The sequence below is a fragment of the Aspergillus bombycis genome (assembly GCF_001792695.1).
Source record: "Aspergillus bombycis strain NRRL26010 chromosome Unknown contig00166, whole genome shotgun sequence".
In the NCBI taxonomy this organism is placed as follows: Eukaryota; Fungi; Ascomycota; class Eurotiomycetes; order Eurotiales; family Aspergillaceae; genus Aspergillus; species Aspergillus bombycis.
Window position 1 is genome coordinate 1 of NW_019170168.1, and position 19,646 is coordinate 19,646.

Here is a 19,646-nt window from a genome sequence, read left to right on the forward strand (position 1 = left end):
GGGCGGGCTGCCGGGGAGGCCACACCAGGGGTACCGGTAGGCACGGGAGGATTGGGCTGTCCAGCAACGGCAGGCACAGGAGGCTTACCGCCGCGGTGTGCGAAGTTGAAACCCTGAGCGCGCATTTCCGTCGCGATGCGGCCGGCTTCGATCTCAAGGACCAGGAAACCAAATGCTGCATCTGCAAGGTTGAAGTTCCACATGTTCTTGAAAGCACTTTCGTCGACCTGACCAGCTGCGTTTCCGGGGCCAGTAGGTCCGCCGAACGGGTTCCCACCGTTAGCGATAGTAGGCATCTTCTGCACTACATCGAGAGCATTATCCAAGAGCGTCTTTTGGGCTTCGTTAGAGGCAATTGCAGCCTCGACCTCGCCGCGCACCGTTTCCCAAACATCGTTAAAGGAAGCCTTCGATGCGGCCAGCTTGCCTCGATAGTGGTCCAATGAGGGATTCACGGAGAATTCGTTATAGGACGAGCCGTAGCGGAAATGTAAACCGGCAGAAACAGAGAAATCAGCTTTCAGGGTCACAGATAGCTGGTTAAGCATTCCCTCACGCGCAGGTGACGCATGGGTGACGAAGATACGAGTTTCCGATGGGTCGTACACACGGTTCGCTGTGTCAATTAGCTCACCCATTTGCAGCAAAGTAGTCCACATGGTGCCTAGGCCACCGGCAATAGTGGTCTTGCCCTCGCCGTTATCAAACAGCTTGTGCATAACCACTGCACCTCCCAATCCGAGCAGACGAAGCTTGACACCACCTATATCCAGTAGGCGAGAGTTGGCCTCGTCGATAATATGAAGGTTATTCACCTTGTACTCTCCAGAACGAAACTTCTCCAGCACCCTAACATCTTCACAGGCACCCCAAACGGTGTATACAGGGACATCAAGTGTGAGCCGCTTGTCGAGCAGCATGGAAAGCTCTGAGAGGGGTAGCTGGTCGGGGGAGAATCGTTGCTTAATGGATTGCTGGGGAGGAGTTTGTGCGATGGCCCGCTTCACATTTTCAGGAAGCAGTGGAGAGTATTGGGCCACATGCTTAAGGGTCCTAAATTTGGATACCCAGCCGTCAGTGAATTCAATTTCGGACACTTGGAGCCCCAACGTAATCTGATCCGTAGATAAGCTCAAATATCAAGTGCATTACTCACTTTTCGGCGATCCGATCCAACGATGTGTCATCATAGAAACCAAAATCACCGGTGTGGATGATATGATCTGCACGGGCCTGTTTGGCCAGCTCATTCAGAGACTTCAAATTACCTGCGTAACACAAACGGAAAAAAGAAACACCAGTTAGTCAAGCGCATCTCTACCACCATGTCTCCATGGGCGTATGCTAGAGAAACCTACCTCGAACATCCGCGATGCACAGGACTCTGACGGGGCCGTTCTGAATGACTCGGCCGTTGTTTGGCAGAAGAGGGGTGGCGCCAGGTACGGGACCAGTAGCACCGTTGGGGAGAGGATAGCCTTGCGGACCGAAGTTGTGCGGAGGACGGGGCTAGAAGAGGAGCACGGAGGTGTCAGTAGGCATGCTTGTTCTGCTGGCGCGTACAAACGCGTAGTGGGCGAGCCATGACGTTGGCCAGCTATCTGCACGGGAGAGCAAATGGCGGAGAAGTCAAACAGAGGGAATACATACAGAAGCCATGAGTAGGATCTGATCAAGGGGCGGAATATGAGAGACGAAGGCTTATAGGCGGCGATGAAGCGAAAAGGGAGGGAGAGAAAGAAGAAGCAAAAGACAGGACGACAAATAAACAGGGAGAAGGAAAGCTAAACACAGCGGCGAAGCAGTTTGGATGTAGCGAAACTCTTGGGGAAGAGTGTCACTGACCTAACGGGACACAACAACCTGAGGCCGCAATCGCTTATGTAATCTACAGGGGGTCGTTGCTTCCTTGGTGCCTGAAAATTCATACTAACTTCAGCAACGCATCAGTGCAAGGGGTCGCCCGTGGCCAATTGGTTTAACAAATGGGTTTCCAAAAGGATTAAGTGTCCCGTAGCTGAGTTATGGCAACGAGCCCTGACTTGGCAGCAATACAACATATGTATCTTTACTTTCAATGATTGACTACCGTCCCTATACTATTTATTCACTGTTCCCAGAGGAGGAGTTGTAGTTAAGTACTAGCATAGTGCTCATAGTGTTATTCTCATGGCAGATCAATTGTCAGTTCAGAATCACACTCGACACTGTATTGACAAGTGGCTCCACCAACTCACAACTCTTCTCTTTGCGTCTCAAGGCCCTCGTCATCCATGGTGTTGGGTGATTCCATAGCGCCAGGCACAGTGCTCCAAAGTGATCTGGGCCCATTCAAGGCCATCAGCGCAAAATGTCCACCCACTGTCGGCCGAGCACGACACAAGATGGGCACACCGGGACTTGCCCCTTTAGCTGATGTGGCAACATAACGATCAGAGAAAGGCCAATTATGCTTTCCGTTGGTCATAAACGTCCACAGGTCTTCAACAAACTCGTCCCGGGTGTCCAAGTCGAAAGTGGCAGCTAGCCAGATATTCCAATCGGATTTCGCCCAGTCTTGACGGCTATCAAGAGGAACTCCATACTCTCCTCGGACCGACTTGAAAAACGTGCTCGACATGTGATGAACCTCTGGAGGAAAAGTGCCAAGGTCAAGCAGTACGTCTGGATATAAATTATATGGGATTTTCCAGGAGGCTGGTTTGTCCGGGTATTGTAGCACGAAGTGTGTCTTTTGTCTATCGGTTCCAAGCCGCTGGTTGAAGAAGAGGTCTGCACGCTCCTTGCCAATACGGGAGTACTCAATACGCCCAGTCAATTGACCGAATGCCTTGATTCCCACTGCGGCCTTAATGGCTAGGTTCGTTTCATTAGCAAGAGGCCCTGCAGCATCGTTGGAAGATAGCTGCTCCGCAATGTCAACACCATTGTCAACCAGATAGTCCGCGTAGGGTCTCATGATATCTTGGTACTTGGCCACCCATGCTCTATCGCCGGTTGCGCGTACATATGCTAGTGCTAGAACCATCAAGTTACCGCATTCCTCAATTGGCATTGGCTCGGCTTGTTGGCTGTCATGACCAGTAGCATTGGGGTAATGGGAGCCCATGTCATGAATTACATATGGCTCTCGCCAGCGCCCCGCTGCAAGGTACCTCATCATAGGCTCTAGCAATAATCGTATGTAGTCAGGATTCATGGCGTAGTATAGGGGGAAGGCAGGCATAATAACATCAACAGTATTGAGATTGCCGTCGCTAGATATCTCTTTCACAAACGCCAGGGTATCATCGATATCAAGTGATTCATTAGGAATAGTCAGATCAATAGCGCCATAAGCCTGACGGGTCGATAGGGCAACAATGTCCGCATACTTCTGGCCTGCGATTGCTTTGGCTTTAGTAGACAGCTCTAAGTCAAACCTCAGCGATTCCTGGAGAGCATCCTGATAATCATCCAGAAAGTAGGCGACTGCCTCAGGCGTCCCTGGGTAGTTGGCCCTATAATATCCCGTATATGGCGTCCCGAGATAATCGACCGCTTCCTCTCTCACATAACCAACAGCAAATGTGACAGATTGGCTGCTCGTAACTATTCCTAAATCATGAGATAGAGCTACAATTCCCCCAGGAAGCCAATGATCGTTGCCATCCAGCTTCCCTGTTCTGATAAAGCTGGAGCGTACGTTCTCGCGCGTTCCCGAGGCAAAGGAAAGATTGGAAATGGGCATTGGACGAGACGCAAATATAGCCTCACCCCATGTTGCCATGTCGTTACGCTCTTCATACAGGACAGAATTATTAACCCCAAGAGAGAAGATAGCGGTAGTGTCTTTCTTCTGGAAGTTTTGGTTGGAGTTTTCTTGCTTTCCTACCCATCGGTCGTCAATGCTCGAATAAATCTGAATGCTGTTGGCAGCAGCCTTCGATATAGACACTGTTAGATAGCCTACAAACACCCATATCAGCTATCGACATGGTTATCATGGATCATAAATAGTATATCTTACTGAACGGAAGAGACTGTCGGAGATGATTGGAAGGCGACACAGGTGAAAAGAAATCAAGGGTGAAAGTCGCCGGGCCAGCAGATAGAGTAAATATTGAATGGGTAGAAGTATATTCTGCACTAGAAACGACAGCCGGGAAAATATCATCACCTGCATTCTTCCCGTTCATCAAGCTGTACGTCTCCCCGTCAACCCGCGCCATCACCGACCAGGAGAGACTCTGTCCGGTCCAAAACTGAGGCTCTGCATACGGCAGAGTCTTGACCTGATCGCTAGGCATCCATGTCGAGAGATATGGGTTGCGGACTGCCAAGGGGTAGGATGGAGGGAGGGCTGGTCGATAAATTATGGAGCCTTGCTCGCGCGAAAGCATAGAGATAACCGCCGTGAAAAGGGTGCCAATCCCTAGGCGATCTCGAAAATCAAGATACATGATGACTGGAAGCTTTGAGAAATTTCTAGTCAATCTGACAATTATAGAAACAGAAATATAGGTGTAGTGACTCGGCGGTTAGCTGGGCGAATAAGACTGCTGGATATATGGTCGGCCGGAGGAACTCCAGGCGCATTATTCGTGAAACACAAGAGCCCAGATCACATTTATCCACGCGGCCGTTGGCGTGCTCGTCGATCAGTTTCGTCATTGGGGTGATTCGTCATGCATCGGAACGGCTGGTGGGCTGATGGACATGCCGATCTCTGTGACAGAGCAGTAGTGGAGGTCTGTTCATTCGACTGTTCTTAGTACAGTGGACAAATATGACCATGAACTCTAATACATTAATGATTTATTCGATCGATCGCCAAGACAGCCTAAGAATGCGGGGTACGTTGACAGGAGTCTAGCGATACAAACTTGAAGCTCTAGCTCATAAATACTAGTACTACGCACATATAGAAGTCAAGGTACTATTTGAGGCATTACGAAGTGAGGTGCTCGAGCGGATTGCGAGGTACAAGTGCGATTTGACCTGGCGCTATTCTCATCAGGAACTGCTGACAGTTCGAACTAAATTGCTCTCAACCAGTTGTATTCATTTAGATGCTGGTGGTTTCAATAATAAAACTCGGCATTCTGAGAAAGTGACATTCATTCTATGGAGATTGCTTCTTATTAAAAAGAAAAAAAACGAACAGTCCTCTATAGTGAATTTATTCAACCCCCGCCTTTACAGCATAGGCTTCTCAATCCTCCTTCCAATCTCATCGAAGTGAATTTGTTTCCCAGTTACTAGGGCTTCCTGAAGGTAGGCACCGATTTCCACAGCCTTGACTGCGTTGGTCAATTTAATCGGAAGAGGCGTGTTGTCCAGACAAGCAGCAGTGAACTCATTTGCCTCCTTAACGAAAGCAGCACCGAATCGGCCGATGAAGTTGCTAGGAACTTCTCGTGTGATGCCTCCGGAGTGATAGAAGTTGACAAAGTTGCGCTGAGGGTTGGTGTTGACAGATAATTTACCCTCGGTGCCAATGACCTCTGTCGTGTCTTCTTGGCCGTGTGCCATCATACGGGAGCAATAGTAATAGGCGATTTTGCCGTTGTGAAACTCGACAATTCCTACTGCATTGTCATAGTCGTTGTACTTCTTCAGCTCCGGCTGGACAGCTGTAATTCCGTGGGCGGAAATGCTCTTAGGGACCGAGTCGTCACCGAAGAACCACAAGGTGAGATCGATGTCATGGACAGACATATCAACGAAGACGCCTCCAGACCATGCTGCATATGCAACATAAAAGCCCGAGGGGTCAAACTTGTCACATGTCTGGCTTCGAATGATAGAAGGTCGACCAATAAGGCCTTGACTGATTTTGTCATGGACCTCGCGGTAAGACTCATCGAATCGGCGAGAAAAACCACACATGACTTTGAGATGAGGCTTAGTCTTTGCTTTCTGCACTACCGCTTTGCACTGTGAAAGCCGTTAACATATGTGCAGTACAAGGCTGGAAACAAACGTTACAGATCTAAACTTACCACTTCAATATCTGTTGATAGTGGCTTCTCACAGAGGACGTGGAGGTCACGGTCAATGGCTTTAATAGTCTGCTCGGCATGAACAGATGTCGCTGTGCCAATGGTTACTGCCGCTAGGCCGGGATGCTCGAGCATCTTGTCGTAGTTATCATACAGAGTCACACCATATGGCTCCAGGTTCTGTCTGCCCCAGGCAATCTCTGCAGGGTCAGGAGAGAAAGCTGCCACGAGCTCAGCACGAGGAGTGTGATGCAAAAGATTAATGACATGGATCTTGCCAACACGGCCAAGACCAGCCATACCGACTTTGAGCTTGTGGACGGACATCTTGCAAGGCGGCGTTTTATATGGAAATCACAACCAGTATACAAGCAGAAGAAAGAGGTTATGCGATAAGATGGAGGAGAGAGATGTGGTGAAAGGAATTTCTGAGCTGGTTATTGTGACTCGAGGAGCACCTTTGCGCGCCTTATATACACTGGAATACATGGAGATCGCAAAATAGAAAACTGGACCTTTTTGGTGTGAGGCAAGAATATCCGTTTGCTATGCATCTTTGCTATGTTGGAGAAGACCCACAGTATGTCTGGTCGGTATGCCGTTGGTTGTCAAAGCTCCCTGCAGTTTTAATTTCATATCCTGAAACTGAGCGTATACTATTTGGTATGTGGGGAACGGAAAGAGTTGCCTTCCCTTGCATGAGATGGAGATACTTTCCCTTTCATCCCAATGGGGCCATTGACACCTCAGGCATCCACGCCGCCGATCCCAAAACCCCATGCGGGGTTACGTGAATGTGGAGAAATCCATCAACTGGAATTCACTTCCTGGAAATTCTCTCCGTGTCTCATTCCCCTTTGCATCGTTATGACTCCAATCCGAGAAAAGAGGAGTCGTCTAGTCAGTGGCTGGTACTAATTATCCAATAAGAGCTCCTCCTGCTTCTCCTTTCTGCAAGAACCATACTACTAATACATACTTACATTAAAGCTAACCGTTGTCTTAGTCGGAGATGTAGAGGTAGGATGAAGTGTGGCCATCTCATAGGTCTGTGGGTATAGCAAAGCTAACCTAGAATTTTTCCCAGCTCGGCATCTCAAATGTATGTATGATCCACCCTCATCATCAGCTCAATGTTTTACTCGTTTTCTAGGCGACACCCATTCCCCTGTCTGCTACCACTGCAAACACGCTGGAGTCGATTGCGATAGAAGCTTTAATGTGAGGTTCCGTGAAGGCTTAGATCTGAACAATGACCACGACGTTGTATTTCCAGAAAGAGGCATTTGGCCACATCCAATAGGGCCCTGTGAGCAATACACGTTGGCCAATGTCATGTGAGAAATCTTAATTAACCATGTTCAAGTTCAATTCCACGATGAAACTATCGCCACCAAAGAGCTATATTGTATTGGTAACTTGGATAACTCCTTTCACCCGCATGGCCCCTTGGACTCTTTGCACGATTCCAGTTTCGGAGCCCCAGTTGGGCTATATACGAGTCCTGATCAACTTGAACTGTCGGTGTCGGAGTCTGGCTCAGGACCTCGATCATCTATAAGTCCATCCATACCACATATCTACAGTGAGGATATTCTATTCGTCGTATTGTGTCTTGATGTTCTAGTTTGGCACATCTCAACTAACCATGTGTTCGGTAACGGGGCAGCTTCTCAAACCCCAGGAGTACCATTGTATCTTGGAAATGATCATGGGTCTAGTTTGCCTTCATCACCAAATAGGAATCTGCATGAGAACAGAGCCACCGATGCTCAGAATGCCTCTTTTAGTGAGAGGGAGGCCGCACTTATACGCAACTATGTCGACAATATGGCTCTTTGGGTGAGTGAATCACTAATTGAAACACGTTTGTTGAAAACACTGAGAAGGCGCTGATAAATCACAAGGCCGATATAACCGATCCCCAACGACATTTTGAGATCGAAGTTCCACTGAGAGCACTTGAGGAACCAGTATTACGTTATGCAATCTTTGCGTTCTCTTCTCGACATATAGATAGACAGAGACAAAAAGACATATCTGAAGCCCTACAATACCATAACCACTGCCTACAGCTTCTTATTCCCGTTCTGTCTGGCCCCAGAGATAGTATCACAGATACGGTTCTTGCTGCAGTCGCGATTCTCCGGCAGCATGAGGAAATGGACTGTAGGCTCAAAACGTAACACAAACATCTGCTCCAGGCTTACCAGAACTAGGTGAGGACCATCAGTTCCATTTGACAGGCACAACCCAGATCTTGAATACGATATCATCGTTCGGATCAAGCGGAGGCCTTGGTGAGGCAGCAGCTTGGTTATGCCTGCGCGAGGACATTTACATATCACTCATTTCGCAACGACCATTACAGACGGATTTGCATCGTTTCAGCAATTCGAATGTCTTCAGCCGGGAGGACGATTTTGCTTGGGCGAGTCGGATGGTATTTCTTCTAGCCAAGGTTCTCAAACACGCATTCAATTACGATCGCACTGTCAATCATTCGATACTAGAAGACATTGGTAAGGAGATTGAGAAATGGAATACCAGAAAGCCGTCCACATTCCAGCCCATCCAATATGTCCCTCGTAGCAGTGAGGTACATAGAAGATTTCCAGGAGTCTGGATGCTGCTGCCCGTCCACGGTCGGTCCCCAACTCAAGTTTTCGCTAGTCCTACCAACTGACATATGTGTCGTAGTGGTTGGCGTTCAGTATTATCATATCGCTCAAATCATACTTGCATTATCCTATCGTCCGAACCCGTCTCTGGCATACGAGAGCTTCAAGCAATCGCGCAATACAGAGGTTAAACTTTCTGAATCTGTCTCCCGCCGTGGAAGAATGATATAGTGACTGATATCCTTGACTAGAAAATCGTTCGAGGCCACCTTCTTACCGTCCTTGGCTTAGCAAAGTCTAATCCACGGGCCGAAAACACTCTTTTCACTGCGCGGCATAGTCTAGTTTCATGTGAGTTCTACGCGATCTTCGTGGCCAGCAGTATAACCACGGTGGTTACACGTTGTTGCTGTTGTCTCTTGCCTTTCACGTGGTTGCCTTCTAATATAACCATCTATTTGTAGGGGGATGGATACTCCGGCACAGGCAAGACCAGGAAGCCGCCGAAAATCTGCTAAGAGACGTGGAGACAAGGACTGGCTGGGACGTGTCCCAATCAATTCAGTCACTGAGAGAGCAGTGGTGTGATGGATCCGATGATAATTGACTTTAGGAGCCCAACTGTGTCGGGCAAGTGGGAATCTGCCTTTGTGGAAATCGGTTGGCGATTTCTCGTATGCGGCTAAAATTGGGCAGATTTTGTTTATCCTATTAGATTTGTCTTTACATTTTCATTTCTTTACTCCCTCAGCCCCGCTTAGCATACCAGAAAGAATCTGCTGTCACCATTGATACCGGTCCTAATAAGCAAAGGATTTCTTTCTAGCCCTGTCGCTTATGATTTCTGTTGTTGCTGTGGTTGTTTGCTAATGAAAAGCAGGAGCGGTGAAAGTTGAGATGGTGATGCACAATGACACCATACCCTGCATTAGCCCTAACGCTCTACTACTACTAGTAGTAGTACGATCTCCAACCGACCTATCACAATGGCCTCTTCTATCAGGCTGACAGCCACCGGATAATATACGGCGAGAAAGCCATCTTGCATCGTGTTGCCGCTCTGACCCATTTCTAATTTAGGACACCCGGAGATCTCCTATCATAAATCACATCAGCGAGGCGCATCAAGAACAACCCTGATTTGTCTGTCGCTCCGATAACGGTTCTACGTGTATCCGCCGAATCTATTAAACTCTACACTCTGAACGCAATGTGCTAAAACCAGCTTCTGGAATCTGCCCTCTCACATTCTTGGCTTCCCGGTGAATTGCTCTTGACAAGGATTAAGCGTGTCTTGCATTCGGGGTAGCGATAATTGGCAATCACGCACTACCAGACTAACGCTTGTAAAAAGCAAGTCGACCGTTCGCACTCTTCATCCCCTCTCACTAACCCCCCTCTTTGGAATTTACTTTGATCGTTAGGCTCAAAAGCAGGTATTTGGCCTCAGTTGTATCCTGTTTTGGCAGTGTATATCACTAGTGCAACAGCCCCCAATGCCTATCTTCCGCCATCTGAGGTCGCGGCTCTCCTCGTCGTCATCACCTGCAACTGAAGCAAGATCGGTGGACACCCACACCTATTATCCTACCGACGGAGAATTTGTTACTGGTCCAACAACACGAAAGCGACACATACCCAACGCCGCCCAACCGACAAAAGAACACCAAGCACGGTTGGAGCCCGTGTCTAGCTCGTCATCCCAAGAGCCGTCGTTCTATTGGCAAAATATCGACCCGCCGGCGCCCTCTCACAGCTATCAACGACTGTCTTCTTACAATAATCGACTGTCGAGACGATCGTCTAAGTGGAGGCCCATGGTGCTCCCCAACAGCAATACAGCCGCCATGAATAGCGCGCTTCCAGGCTACAACTCCGTGAGCGGCTCCGTCGTAGTGGACTGTAACGGGCTTCCCTACTTTCTGTCTCCTCAAGAGGAGAAGGAAAGAAATTCAACGTTGCAACGTGCCGTTCAAGAAAGAATGATGGGGCTTAGGCGAGAGACAGAATTTGCTTGGTCGCAGCCATGCCACGGTGCTACGCTACCACGGTACTCTCCGCCAAAAGACACACAGTTACGCTCATATGCCAAATGAGACCAGCGGGAATAATTCGAAGCGTGGTATGTGCGCGACCAAAGTGACACGCCAGTGACCCTGAAACTGTATACGTCTTAGTGTTAGGGGGTATCAGCGGCTACCTTTGCAGAATACTTTCTACACCACAGTCAATGTGTGAGCCATGTGTATCGAGTGGAAGGACTCCGGGACGGCCTCGGAGCCAATTACGATTTATGATAATGACGATGGAAATGCCAGCGGAACAGGGAATTGGTTTTGACATTAAGTACGGCGTTTATTTTGTGTTGATATGGCTATCAGAATGCCTACCAATTTAGTATTTATATTTCTATACAAAGCAGACTTTAGATCGACCGTAACGTCTATCTTCAAGGGGTGTATGATAGTTTTCGAAATCTTCCATTTTTCCTTTTTGTCTTTCCGCGAACTGTGTAGGTAAAAGGTCTATAAAATTTCAACGGATCCGCAAGCCAAGCTGAGTAAAGAGATATAGGGCGAGTAAAGAATAAAGACATAATATTCTTATTTATCTATCAAAAACAAGATGTTCCAATGTACTCAGCCCAGTCATCACTAATATATCCATGTATCATGATAGAATCCTTGAATACCTACCCAAAAAGCGCCAGTCGATCGTTCATAGTTCATGACACCCCCTCTTGTCGGCAAACAAAAATGGCCAGCATTCCCAAACCACCATCACCTCGTCATTTTCAGATCGGGGTTTCCTATATAATCAGTAATCACCACTGCGCAAAGGCTGTCTCAAGTATGAAACTGGATCAGGAGTGATTAGCAGTATCACGAGCTCTTCAATGGAGAATATCAACAACATAAACCAGGTATTCCCAAGTCCGAGAGTCTACTCGTGGATTTGCTCCTCTCCTTTCTTTTTACCCCTTAGAGGCAGTCCACTATACAAACGAATAACAGTCAAATCCATTGTGATGTTGGTGCGGCAAACATATCAGTGGACGGGATAGTCTTTCAGTACGCCTGTCCTGACCCACAGAGCATCGGGATAACATCATCATTTAGACAAGAGAGTCCTGTCACGATTTGAAGAGGGGCACATGATATAGACAGGGCACCTCTCAATAGCCCGGGACTTTAGAGCGCCGGGGCATCACAGTCATCATCAAGGCATGTGATTATACCGCTTCAATCACGAGTGATAAACATGATTCTGAATCCGAGGTGGCATCTACACTCAGCTTCATGTCACAGGTGACATTGTCTTTCCCTTTTCTTTTCATGGCCTTTCAGGATGCAGATCCATGTTCAGCGTTCATCATCAGGACAAGCGAAAAGAATGAAATGGTTGGGAACAGCTTTATGGTCACCCAGATAGCCAGATTCTGGCGGATGCTTGTTGTTTGTTTTCACCGTGTCCTTTAGGGTTTGCGTAACATGCTTGTCATGAAGACAGGCAATGGAAGGGAGATATCCCTTGTGGTTGCCTATGCGGTGCTTCTCGTGAACTTGGGAGTCGAAGGGTATTTATAGCTGTGGGATGTTTCTTTTTCGGTTGTAGCAGTGACTCAGTGAATAAATAATACTAGTGGTGGTTATGACTCTATGAGATCGCCACATTTGGACTGGTCATGGGCTTGCCTCAGGCTAGTCGGTGTAATTTCTAAGTTACTAAAGATACGTATTTCAAGCCATTCAAGGAAGTATGGAAGAAACACCATCTACCCATGCTACAGTCTGTGCCAGCCAAGTTCCCTATCACTTCCTCGTCGCCAAAATCAAAACCACCGGCCACGAAAATGCCCGCCTGGCGTGCAACCCACCCATTTCTCTCTCCAGCCGCGCCCACAACGGCTTCACCGATTCCTCCTCCATCCCCTGAAAAGGTATATATACCGAACGAACTCACGAAGTTGACCCACATCCCAATCCTTCCTCCAGAGATTCCTATCGTCCCTCTCGATCACCACCTCCGTATCTGTGACACTACTTCTCGGCTCCACGGCAAAATTGCATGCCTCGTTACCAAAGAACCCCAGACTAGTCCATTTCGCATTCCATTTATGTCGCTCGACAGACCCCCAGTCCTCCTTCGCAAAGGGGATATAATCCAACCAACTGGCTATGCCATCTGCTACATGCTTCCATCCTGCATTGTGCTCCGGGCCCCCTCCGGCAATCACGCCCGAGAAATGATGATTGATTATCCCGTCTAAGAGTGGTTGACAAAGCCCCGCATACTCGAGCTCAGCGAAGTGCGCACGTCCATAAAACCAGATAGCGAGCGTTCCACCAGGCTTTAACAGGGCATGAAAGCTGCGCAGCGCAGACATGGTATCCATGAGCGGGAACATGAGCGCACTGACGACCAGGTCAGCAGAGGCGAGCAGGTACTTAGAGCCCAGGTTTTCCCCTTTTTCAACGTCAAAGGAGAATCGGGATGCTGGCACGCTGGTGCTTGACAGGAAGTTCTTGGCATAGTTGACGTGGTTCTCGTTATTGTCGCTTACGACAACATGGGAGAATCTCTGGGCGAGTTTCGCGGAGACTTGACCCGGTCCGGCGCCAACATCGTGGGCGATGGAGAATGAGGGCGGTTTCGAATCTGGGTGTGAGGCATGGTAGTTGTAGATCAGGTTGTAGAATGTGTCTGTATATTTGGGGCGTGTAGCAAGGTAGCCTCTCCAGTAGTGGGAGACGTCTTCTTGGGTCAGCTTCCATACATTGGCGGAATCGTCATCCTTGTTGAGATGGGTTGTTGTGGTGCTGAAGTGTCTGCGAGTACGATACAGAGCTGATAAGCGGCGGGAATGGCAGCGTCTCAAGTACGCAACTGAAGCAGTCACCTTCATCGCGAATTATTTCCAAAGAGTCCTGATATTCGGGGAAGGTGGGGGTAGAAGCTTGGATGACTTACACGACGGACCTCATAAGCAACGACTACACCGAGCTATCAAGTTCTGTATTGGTAAAACCGGATAATCTGGCTGATCGACGATCGCACTCTGCAAGAGCCGACGTGTGACGATGCTTTAGCTCTGCAGAAGCCCCGGCGGGTGCTCCGCTCGTATCTTCTTCCCACGGCTGATCCTTGGTGGTATTGTCAATACTGTGTAAGATTGAAGCAGTGTGTGCCAGAGCAGAGGTGGATATAGTAATAACAACCACCATCCCCTCGGACATATGATTTGGAGAGCAAGACGCCATCATGGCCACCACCAAGCACGATTATTCCCCTGTAGCCTCGTCCGATATAGAAGAGTCCCGAACCTCTGGTGAGCAGCTGCGGGCCCCCCATAGACAGCATGGACGGTCCATTTACTGCCACTATACTCTCTACTCCCTCTTACTGCTGTCAAACATTGTGCTTTTCGGCCTCTGGTGGCGGGCTACTGTATTGAGCGAGATCTGCGTGCGACCAAAACTATCCTACTGTATGTAATCCCCCCCTTGAACATGGAAGTCCAGCACAACTTGTATACCACAGATGCCTGACCCATCCCACAGCCCCCGCAAAACATGTCATATCCTACGAACAGCGACGTCTCAAGCGAGATATCGAAAACAACGTCTTCACAGGCGATCCCCGTCCCGAATTTGACGCAGCATGGAAACATCTCCTCGAGCGTACGCCCTGTTCTATCCATTCTACCTACAACCACTGACCTCAAAGCCAGCCATGACAATCAAAATCTCCTCCGAAGAGCTCTCCCACCTCCCAGACCCAAGCATCCCCTTCAAGGATGGATCCGGATACATCTCAGAATTAGCCGTATACCACGAAATCCACTGCATCGTGCGCCATCCATCCATCCACAGCCTATTGGAAACTACAGCTAACACCCACCTTTTAGAAACGCATCCGTCGCCACTTCCACCTCGACCGGTACTACCCCAATATGACGGAAGATGACCGTATCCGCGAGGAGGCCCACATCGACCACTGTCTCGAGTACTGGCGCGAAGCAGCCATGTGTCGAGGCGATACGACCCTGGCGACCTTCCGCTGGGTCGACGGGCTACCGTATTCGCGGGTGTACAGTGATCACGAGTGTGTGAACTGGGAGGCGTTGGACCAGTGGGCACGATCAAGGATGGTGGATATGAGTGACTATGAGATGTTGGTGCAGTAGATCTAGTCGGGTTGTTGGACAGAAATTAAATGATATGATTGCGGCTCTGTTACGTCTAAAACCAGCTTCTCCTTTGAAAATACGGGCATATATATATATATGCATTTCCACAGGTCGATATACATTCATAATTCATTATGCGATATTAATCAGGTAACAATCCCCGTATCCGTCGAGTTCGCCCACTTCTCCGCCCACTTTACGACCTCCTCATAGTCTCGACACTGCCGGCTCTGCCCCCATCCACTCGTTGTATGCGTTTCAGGGTCAAGCACCTCTAGATTCGTATCCACCGCACACATCAACGTTTGTCGCAGGTAATCGAAGCAATGCCGGATATGTGACGGGGCCATTCTCGTTCCCGTCTGTTGGAGGTACTCGTCCAGGCGCTGCGCCCCCTTCGCTACATCGGACTCCTCAACGGCGGCATAGTAGGCGACTAGAATAGCGTGCTATGGAACCGAGATACCCTATTAGCAGAACCACCTAATAACACAGAGGGAAGCAGGAAAGCAACTCACCAAGCAATGCAATTGGTGAAAGACAGCGATGTTGGAGATGAACGGTGCGATTTCAGGATGGTGGATGAAACCCCGTCCGACTGGTTGTCCGTATTGATTATTAGCGAGTTTCTTGAAGCCCTGGAAGTGCGGGTTTGGAATACCTGGGATTATGGAACTCCACGCTGCTTCAGACTCGGGCGTGGACGTTGGGAAAAGGTGAGGTTATGCTCCCAGACTGTTTTGATTGTGCCCTGGGGTACTGACAAGACGAGATGGTCTCAATATATGCTTGAGCTGCGGAGGGAGAGTGGGCTTCTCACGTATAAGTCCATCCCACTTGTTGACCGACAGTCTCTGGCCGATGATCAGACCCAATGTGAGAGCTATTGTGAATGTCACTATCACTTGGACGATTACTGCCCCGGTTCTGGTGTAAGCTGGCGAGGCTTTCCTAAGGATTGGGCTGGAGTCCTCTGATCCCATCGGGTGGAGATAATAGTTGATGTGGTGCCTTTCTTTGGGGGAAGGATGGTGTCATGGTCTGAGAAGCAATCGGTTTGTCGACTGTGGAGGAACATGCGGAGTAGATTCCATAGTTTGAGTATAGCTAACGCTGAGATACACATCTGTAGACCTGTATCGAGCAATACAATACATGTCATAACCTGTTACACTGCCCAAGGGATCGACATGCGCTGGAGAACCCCTCACGAGAGACACGAGATGTTACATTGCGAAGGATTTTGCCTAAACAGACGCAGGGACGACTAGCGGGCTCTGTTAGACAATCCAGAAGACCGTACATTTGATCCTGAACTACCAAGCTCATATGATTGGAGGAACTGTTGGCGCTAAGCTTTTATCCTAACCTGGGAAACAGACCGGTGATCGAGAAAGTCAATGCTGTAATATTGCAGAGCAATCCTGGTGCTTGACACCACCCACCCAGAGACTCGTATTCACATTCCATATATGTCTGTATGCAGGGAAACGCTCACCGAGAACGAGGCATTGCGTGTAAGCACTCGAAGAATTGGCCGTAGCCAATTAGTATCAACCGCAATACACCAGAACAGCACAATAGATCTGCAATCGATCGTCCGAATGGATTATTCTGCTTCGGTGTACGTGCTCACTGTGTTACCCTCATGAGTTGAGCTCGGGCATTTAAGTCTTCTCACCGCACGCAGTGTATATATATAACTCCGGGTCCTCAGGTAAAAGCACGCAGTAGAACTCTATCCCAATCAAACAACAGACACGAAACCAAGCCACAGCAAAGAAACAATGCGAACCACCACATACATATCCCTCCTTATGCTCGTTCTGGGCGCAACCACAGCCTTCCCTACTCAGAACGGTACTGCCATATCTTATCCCTGATATAACTCGTACAGGGTTTGTGAGCTGACTAGTACTATCCCGAAATCAAGCTGTCATCGACGCCGATGATCTCGTCCGCAACAGTTGGTCAGAAAAGCGCAGCGAAGACGCAGACGACTTCGTCCGCAACAGCTGGTCGGAGAAACGTAGTTCGCAATAGGAGGTCATACTGGAGCACTTGTCAACCGGATAAAAAGTAACGAGCCTGCCTTCCAAGACACAGAAATGGAATGAAAAAGGAATTGGACTTGAGTGCGATGGATTGTGGTGGCCATGGTTTCATGTAGATCCTTGCAATTCGGGGGACAATGTATGTGAAGGAACATTGGGTTTAGGTTTCAACGCTCTATCATCGCTGAGTACTCCGAGCTCGTGGGCCCCATTGCTTCTCAACCGGGATCATGAACTCAATGTATACTACTGGTACACATCTCATAGTAATTTCACGTGTGGCGTGGTGACGCGGGTGTCGATCGCCGACGGGGAAGCGGGATCGCCCATCGAGTTAATTAGGCTCAAACCCTAGCTTGATCTGTACCTTTACCGTTGAGGCAGTGATACGCAGAAACCGTTCGTATTACAGGGTGGTATCTGTATGTCGCACGGTGTTTGATTGCCTGTGTGCCACCTGCTGGTATGTAGCCAGGATCCTATAGTGCACGAGTTAAGCCTTCAGTTACGCCAATGACTAGGTAGGTAAATATTAGCATACGTACGCACTCTGGCCGTAGCTCCGTGCAGGTGTATACACGAGTAATGCACACCTCCCTACCGAGTCAGGTAGATACCTGATTGGTGGCTTAATATATGTACCCTGCTATGCCATCAATGCCCCGTGCTACTAGGCGAAGGAGCATCATCTGAGATAATTCCGCCACTACCGCCGAAATTGCTAGCTAGGTGCGATTATCTGGCCTGCAGATACTCGTATGTACATGTGGGCTAAGAGGTGATACCTTGTCTGTCATGCAGTCACAATAGTGATTATGGTTTTACACTCGATTGGATGGATATGGGTGAGACCGTGATGGTTTAGTGATAAGACTATCTTCTAGATTTATAGACATGGATTTATCTATAACACTGTCTATACATGATGCCTTTGTTGAAGCGAGAGCGCTTGACTGAGGACTCTATGTAACCGGAAGTCGAGGAATAAGCAATGATCATTTGGATGTACACAGATAAAGAAGCCATCAAATCAACCTATTGATCACTGCATGAAGAGTGATCATGCCTGAGCGTTGGTCCCGAGAATAATGTCTGCAGCCTGCTCGGCAACTGCATAAAGAGTGGCCTGCGGGTGGCCACCGATACTTAGCGGCAGTATACTTGCATCGACGACACGAAGATTATGGACGCCGAAGACACGGAGGTCTGGACCAACTACCTTGCCCATGGCGGCTGTACCTGCTGGATGATGGTGAGCCAGACCAGTCGCCCGGATCCGGGCCTCGAATTCATCGTTCGACGACTGAGATGATAAAGCTGACATTCCAGGGGGAGGCACTTCAGCCTCGATATAATCTGCTAAGGCAGAAGTGTCCAGCAAAGCCTGCATTGTGCGTCGACTGCCGTGGATCAATGTAACACGATCAGCTTCCGTGTCAAAGTAATTTGAGTCGACCAGAGGAGGGTCCGTAGGCGATGACGACCGAATACTAACGGCTCCTCGGGATGTTGAAGCGAGTAACATGACTGAGGTCATGATGAAGCTGCCATCCATAGGAACTCCGGGTACACCAGCCGGAGCATAGACAATTAAAGTCTCGACGAGCGGCCGACCGGGTTTCAGGAAAGATTCGTCTGCGGGGGAGCCGAATCTCGCGTTGTCATTACGCACTGCTGCCCCCAAAATATCCGCTGGTACGTCCTGGTTAATAGCCCAGTCTGCCGGAAAGCCCTTCATAAAGGCGGGATCTGAGAGGACAGGACTACCCAGGGCGAGCCCACGCTCTGGATTGCGCAACTTGTATAGTTGGTAGAGCGCAAAGTGATCATTTAGGTTCTTTCCGACCTCTGGCGCATCAATGATAGTTGGAATCGCGTGCTGGGATAGTACATTGGCTGGTCCAATTCCTGATAACATGAGGACCTGGGGTGTCCGGAGAGTACCGGCTGCTAGGATGACCTCCTTGCGTGCATTGAAGCGCCGACCATCCGACAGAAGTACCGCGGAAGCAGTCTTCTGTCCACTCTGGTCGCCGCCCGTAAATTCGACTCGGTGGACAATAGCCTCCGTAACCAGCTGCACACCTTCCAAGCTGTATGCTTGTTGTGCTGCTTGACGCTTCCCATCGTACCAGGTCTCTAGGAATTCACAGACCCCGGACAAACGTCCAGAGCAACCATCGGGGTTATATTGAACCCCAATCTCATTCCAAGCGTCCTTGATTGGCTCCCGAAGAGGATACCGTCTTTTGGGGTCACTGGCAGAAACAGAAGTAACATGAATAGGACCCTCAAATCCGTGTTGCTTGGGGTCAGCTTTAGAGTCGAAGAACGACTCTGACCTGCGAAAGTACGGAAGTAAACCATGGTAGCTCCATCGCTGGTCTCCGACTATTCTGGCCCAGTCATCATAGTCCGTCGCATCCCCGCGACTCCAGCCACCGAAATTAATTACACTTCCTCCTCCGAGGGCCTTCCCGCTATGGATAGTGTGCACTCGATTGCCCGTATTCGCCTGGGGCTCGGTGCTATAGGTCCAGTCGAGATCAGAACCAAGGAGCGAAAAGAGACCCGGGAAGGATTGTGTGTTGGGGTTGCTGGAGGGGTCACTGGCCGCCTCGAGAATGAGAATGTCGAGGGATGGGCTGCGTTGCTTTAGGCGTGAGGCGACCGCGCATCCAGCCAGTCCGCCACCCACAATAATGTAATCCGCTTCTAATGCTGTTTTCCCCATAGCTAGTGTGGTTGTGGTTGTGGTTGTGGTCGCGCGGAAGGGTGGAAGCCAGATTGTCAAGGA

At 49.2% G+C, this 19,646-nt stretch overlaps 9 protein-coding genes across 9 annotated transcripts; 3 read left to right on the forward strand and 6 right to left on the reverse strand.

The window, feature by feature from the left end:
- Positions 1 to 2: 2 nt before the first annotated feature.
- ABOM_011331 (uncharacterized protein) lies at positions 3 to 1,659 on the reverse strand (the record flags this gene model as incomplete). The annotated part of the gene is made up of 4 exons (XM_022538459.1): positions 3 to 1,053; positions 1,157 to 1,268; positions 1,359 to 1,509; positions 1,651 to 1,659. Coding segments are annotated over 4 exons (1,323 nt in total), but the record flags the coding sequence as incomplete, so codon positions are not given.
- A 574-nt stretch (positions 1,660 to 2,233) lies between these two features.
- Positions 2,234 to 4,442, reverse strand: ABOM_011332 (putative glutaminase; the record flags this gene model as incomplete). Its single annotated transcript, XM_022538460.1, has 2 exons — positions 2,234 to 3,948; positions 4,010 to 4,442. 2 exons carry the CDS (start codon positions 4,440 to 4,442, stop codon positions 2,234 to 2,236), a joined length of 2,148 nt encoding a protein of 715 aa, XP_022383698.1.
- A 736-nt stretch (positions 4,443 to 5,178) lies between these two features.
- Positions 5,179 to 6,311, reverse strand: ABOM_011333 (putative NAD binding Rossmann fold oxidoreductase; the record flags this gene model as incomplete). The annotated part of the gene is made up of 2 exons (XM_022538461.1): positions 5,179 to 5,919; positions 5,985 to 6,311. The coding sequence occupies 2 exons, from the start codon at positions 6,309 to 6,311 to the stop codon at positions 5,179 to 5,181; spliced, it is 1,068 nt and encodes a 355-aa protein (XP_022383697.1).
- A 1,503-nt stretch (positions 6,312 to 7,814) lies between these two features.
- On the forward strand, positions 7,815 to 8,670 carry ABOM_011334 (uncharacterized protein; the record flags this gene model as incomplete). Its single annotated transcript, XM_022538462.1, has 3 exons — positions 7,815 to 7,826; positions 7,892 to 8,153; positions 8,204 to 8,670. 3 exons carry the CDS (start codon positions 7,815 to 7,817, stop codon positions 8,668 to 8,670), a joined length of 741 nt encoding a protein of 246 aa, XP_022383703.1.
- Positions 8,671 to 10,101: 1,431 nt separating this feature from the next.
- Positions 10,102 to 10,701, forward strand: ABOM_011335 (uncharacterized protein; the record flags this gene model as incomplete). The annotated part of the gene is made up of 1 exon (XM_022538463.1): positions 10,102 to 10,701. The coding sequence occupies one exon, from the start codon at positions 10,102 to 10,104 to the stop codon at positions 10,699 to 10,701; it is 600 nt and encodes a 199-aa protein (XP_022383702.1).
- A 1,814-nt stretch (positions 10,702 to 12,515) lies between these two features.
- ABOM_011336 (class I SAM-dependent methyltransferase) lies at positions 12,516 to 13,511 on the reverse strand (the record flags this gene model as incomplete). Its single annotated transcript, XM_022538464.1, has 1 exon — positions 12,516 to 13,511. The coding sequence occupies one exon, from the start codon at positions 13,509 to 13,511 to the stop codon at positions 12,516 to 12,518; it is 996 nt and encodes a 331-aa protein (XP_022383701.1).
- A 356-nt stretch (positions 13,512 to 13,867) lies between these two features.
- Positions 13,868 to 14,792, forward strand: ABOM_011337 (oxidase ustYa family protein; the record flags this gene model as incomplete). Its single annotated transcript, XM_022538465.1, has 4 exons — positions 13,868 to 14,093; positions 14,167 to 14,286; positions 14,337 to 14,455; positions 14,514 to 14,792. The coding sequence occupies 4 exons, from the start codon at positions 13,868 to 13,870 to the stop codon at positions 14,790 to 14,792; spliced, it is 744 nt and encodes a 247-aa protein (XP_022383700.1).
- Positions 14,793 to 14,941: 149 nt separating this feature from the next.
- ABOM_011338 (uncharacterized protein) lies at positions 14,942 to 15,778 on the reverse strand (the record flags this gene model as incomplete). Its single annotated transcript, XM_022538466.1, has 3 exons — positions 14,942 to 15,244; positions 15,314 to 15,393; positions 15,556 to 15,778. The coding sequence occupies 3 exons, from the start codon at positions 15,776 to 15,778 to the stop codon at positions 14,942 to 14,944; spliced, it is 606 nt and encodes a 201-aa protein (XP_022383705.1).
- A 2,131-nt stretch (positions 15,779 to 17,909) lies between these two features.
- On the reverse strand, positions 17,910 to 19,583 carry ABOM_011339 (GMC family oxidoreductase; the record flags this gene model as incomplete). The annotated part of the gene is made up of 1 exon (XM_022538467.1): positions 17,910 to 19,583. The coding sequence occupies one exon, from the start codon at positions 19,581 to 19,583 to the stop codon at positions 17,910 to 17,912; it is 1,674 nt and encodes a 557-aa protein (XP_022383704.1).
- Between the last annotated feature and the right edge of the window lie 63 nt (positions 19,584 to 19,646).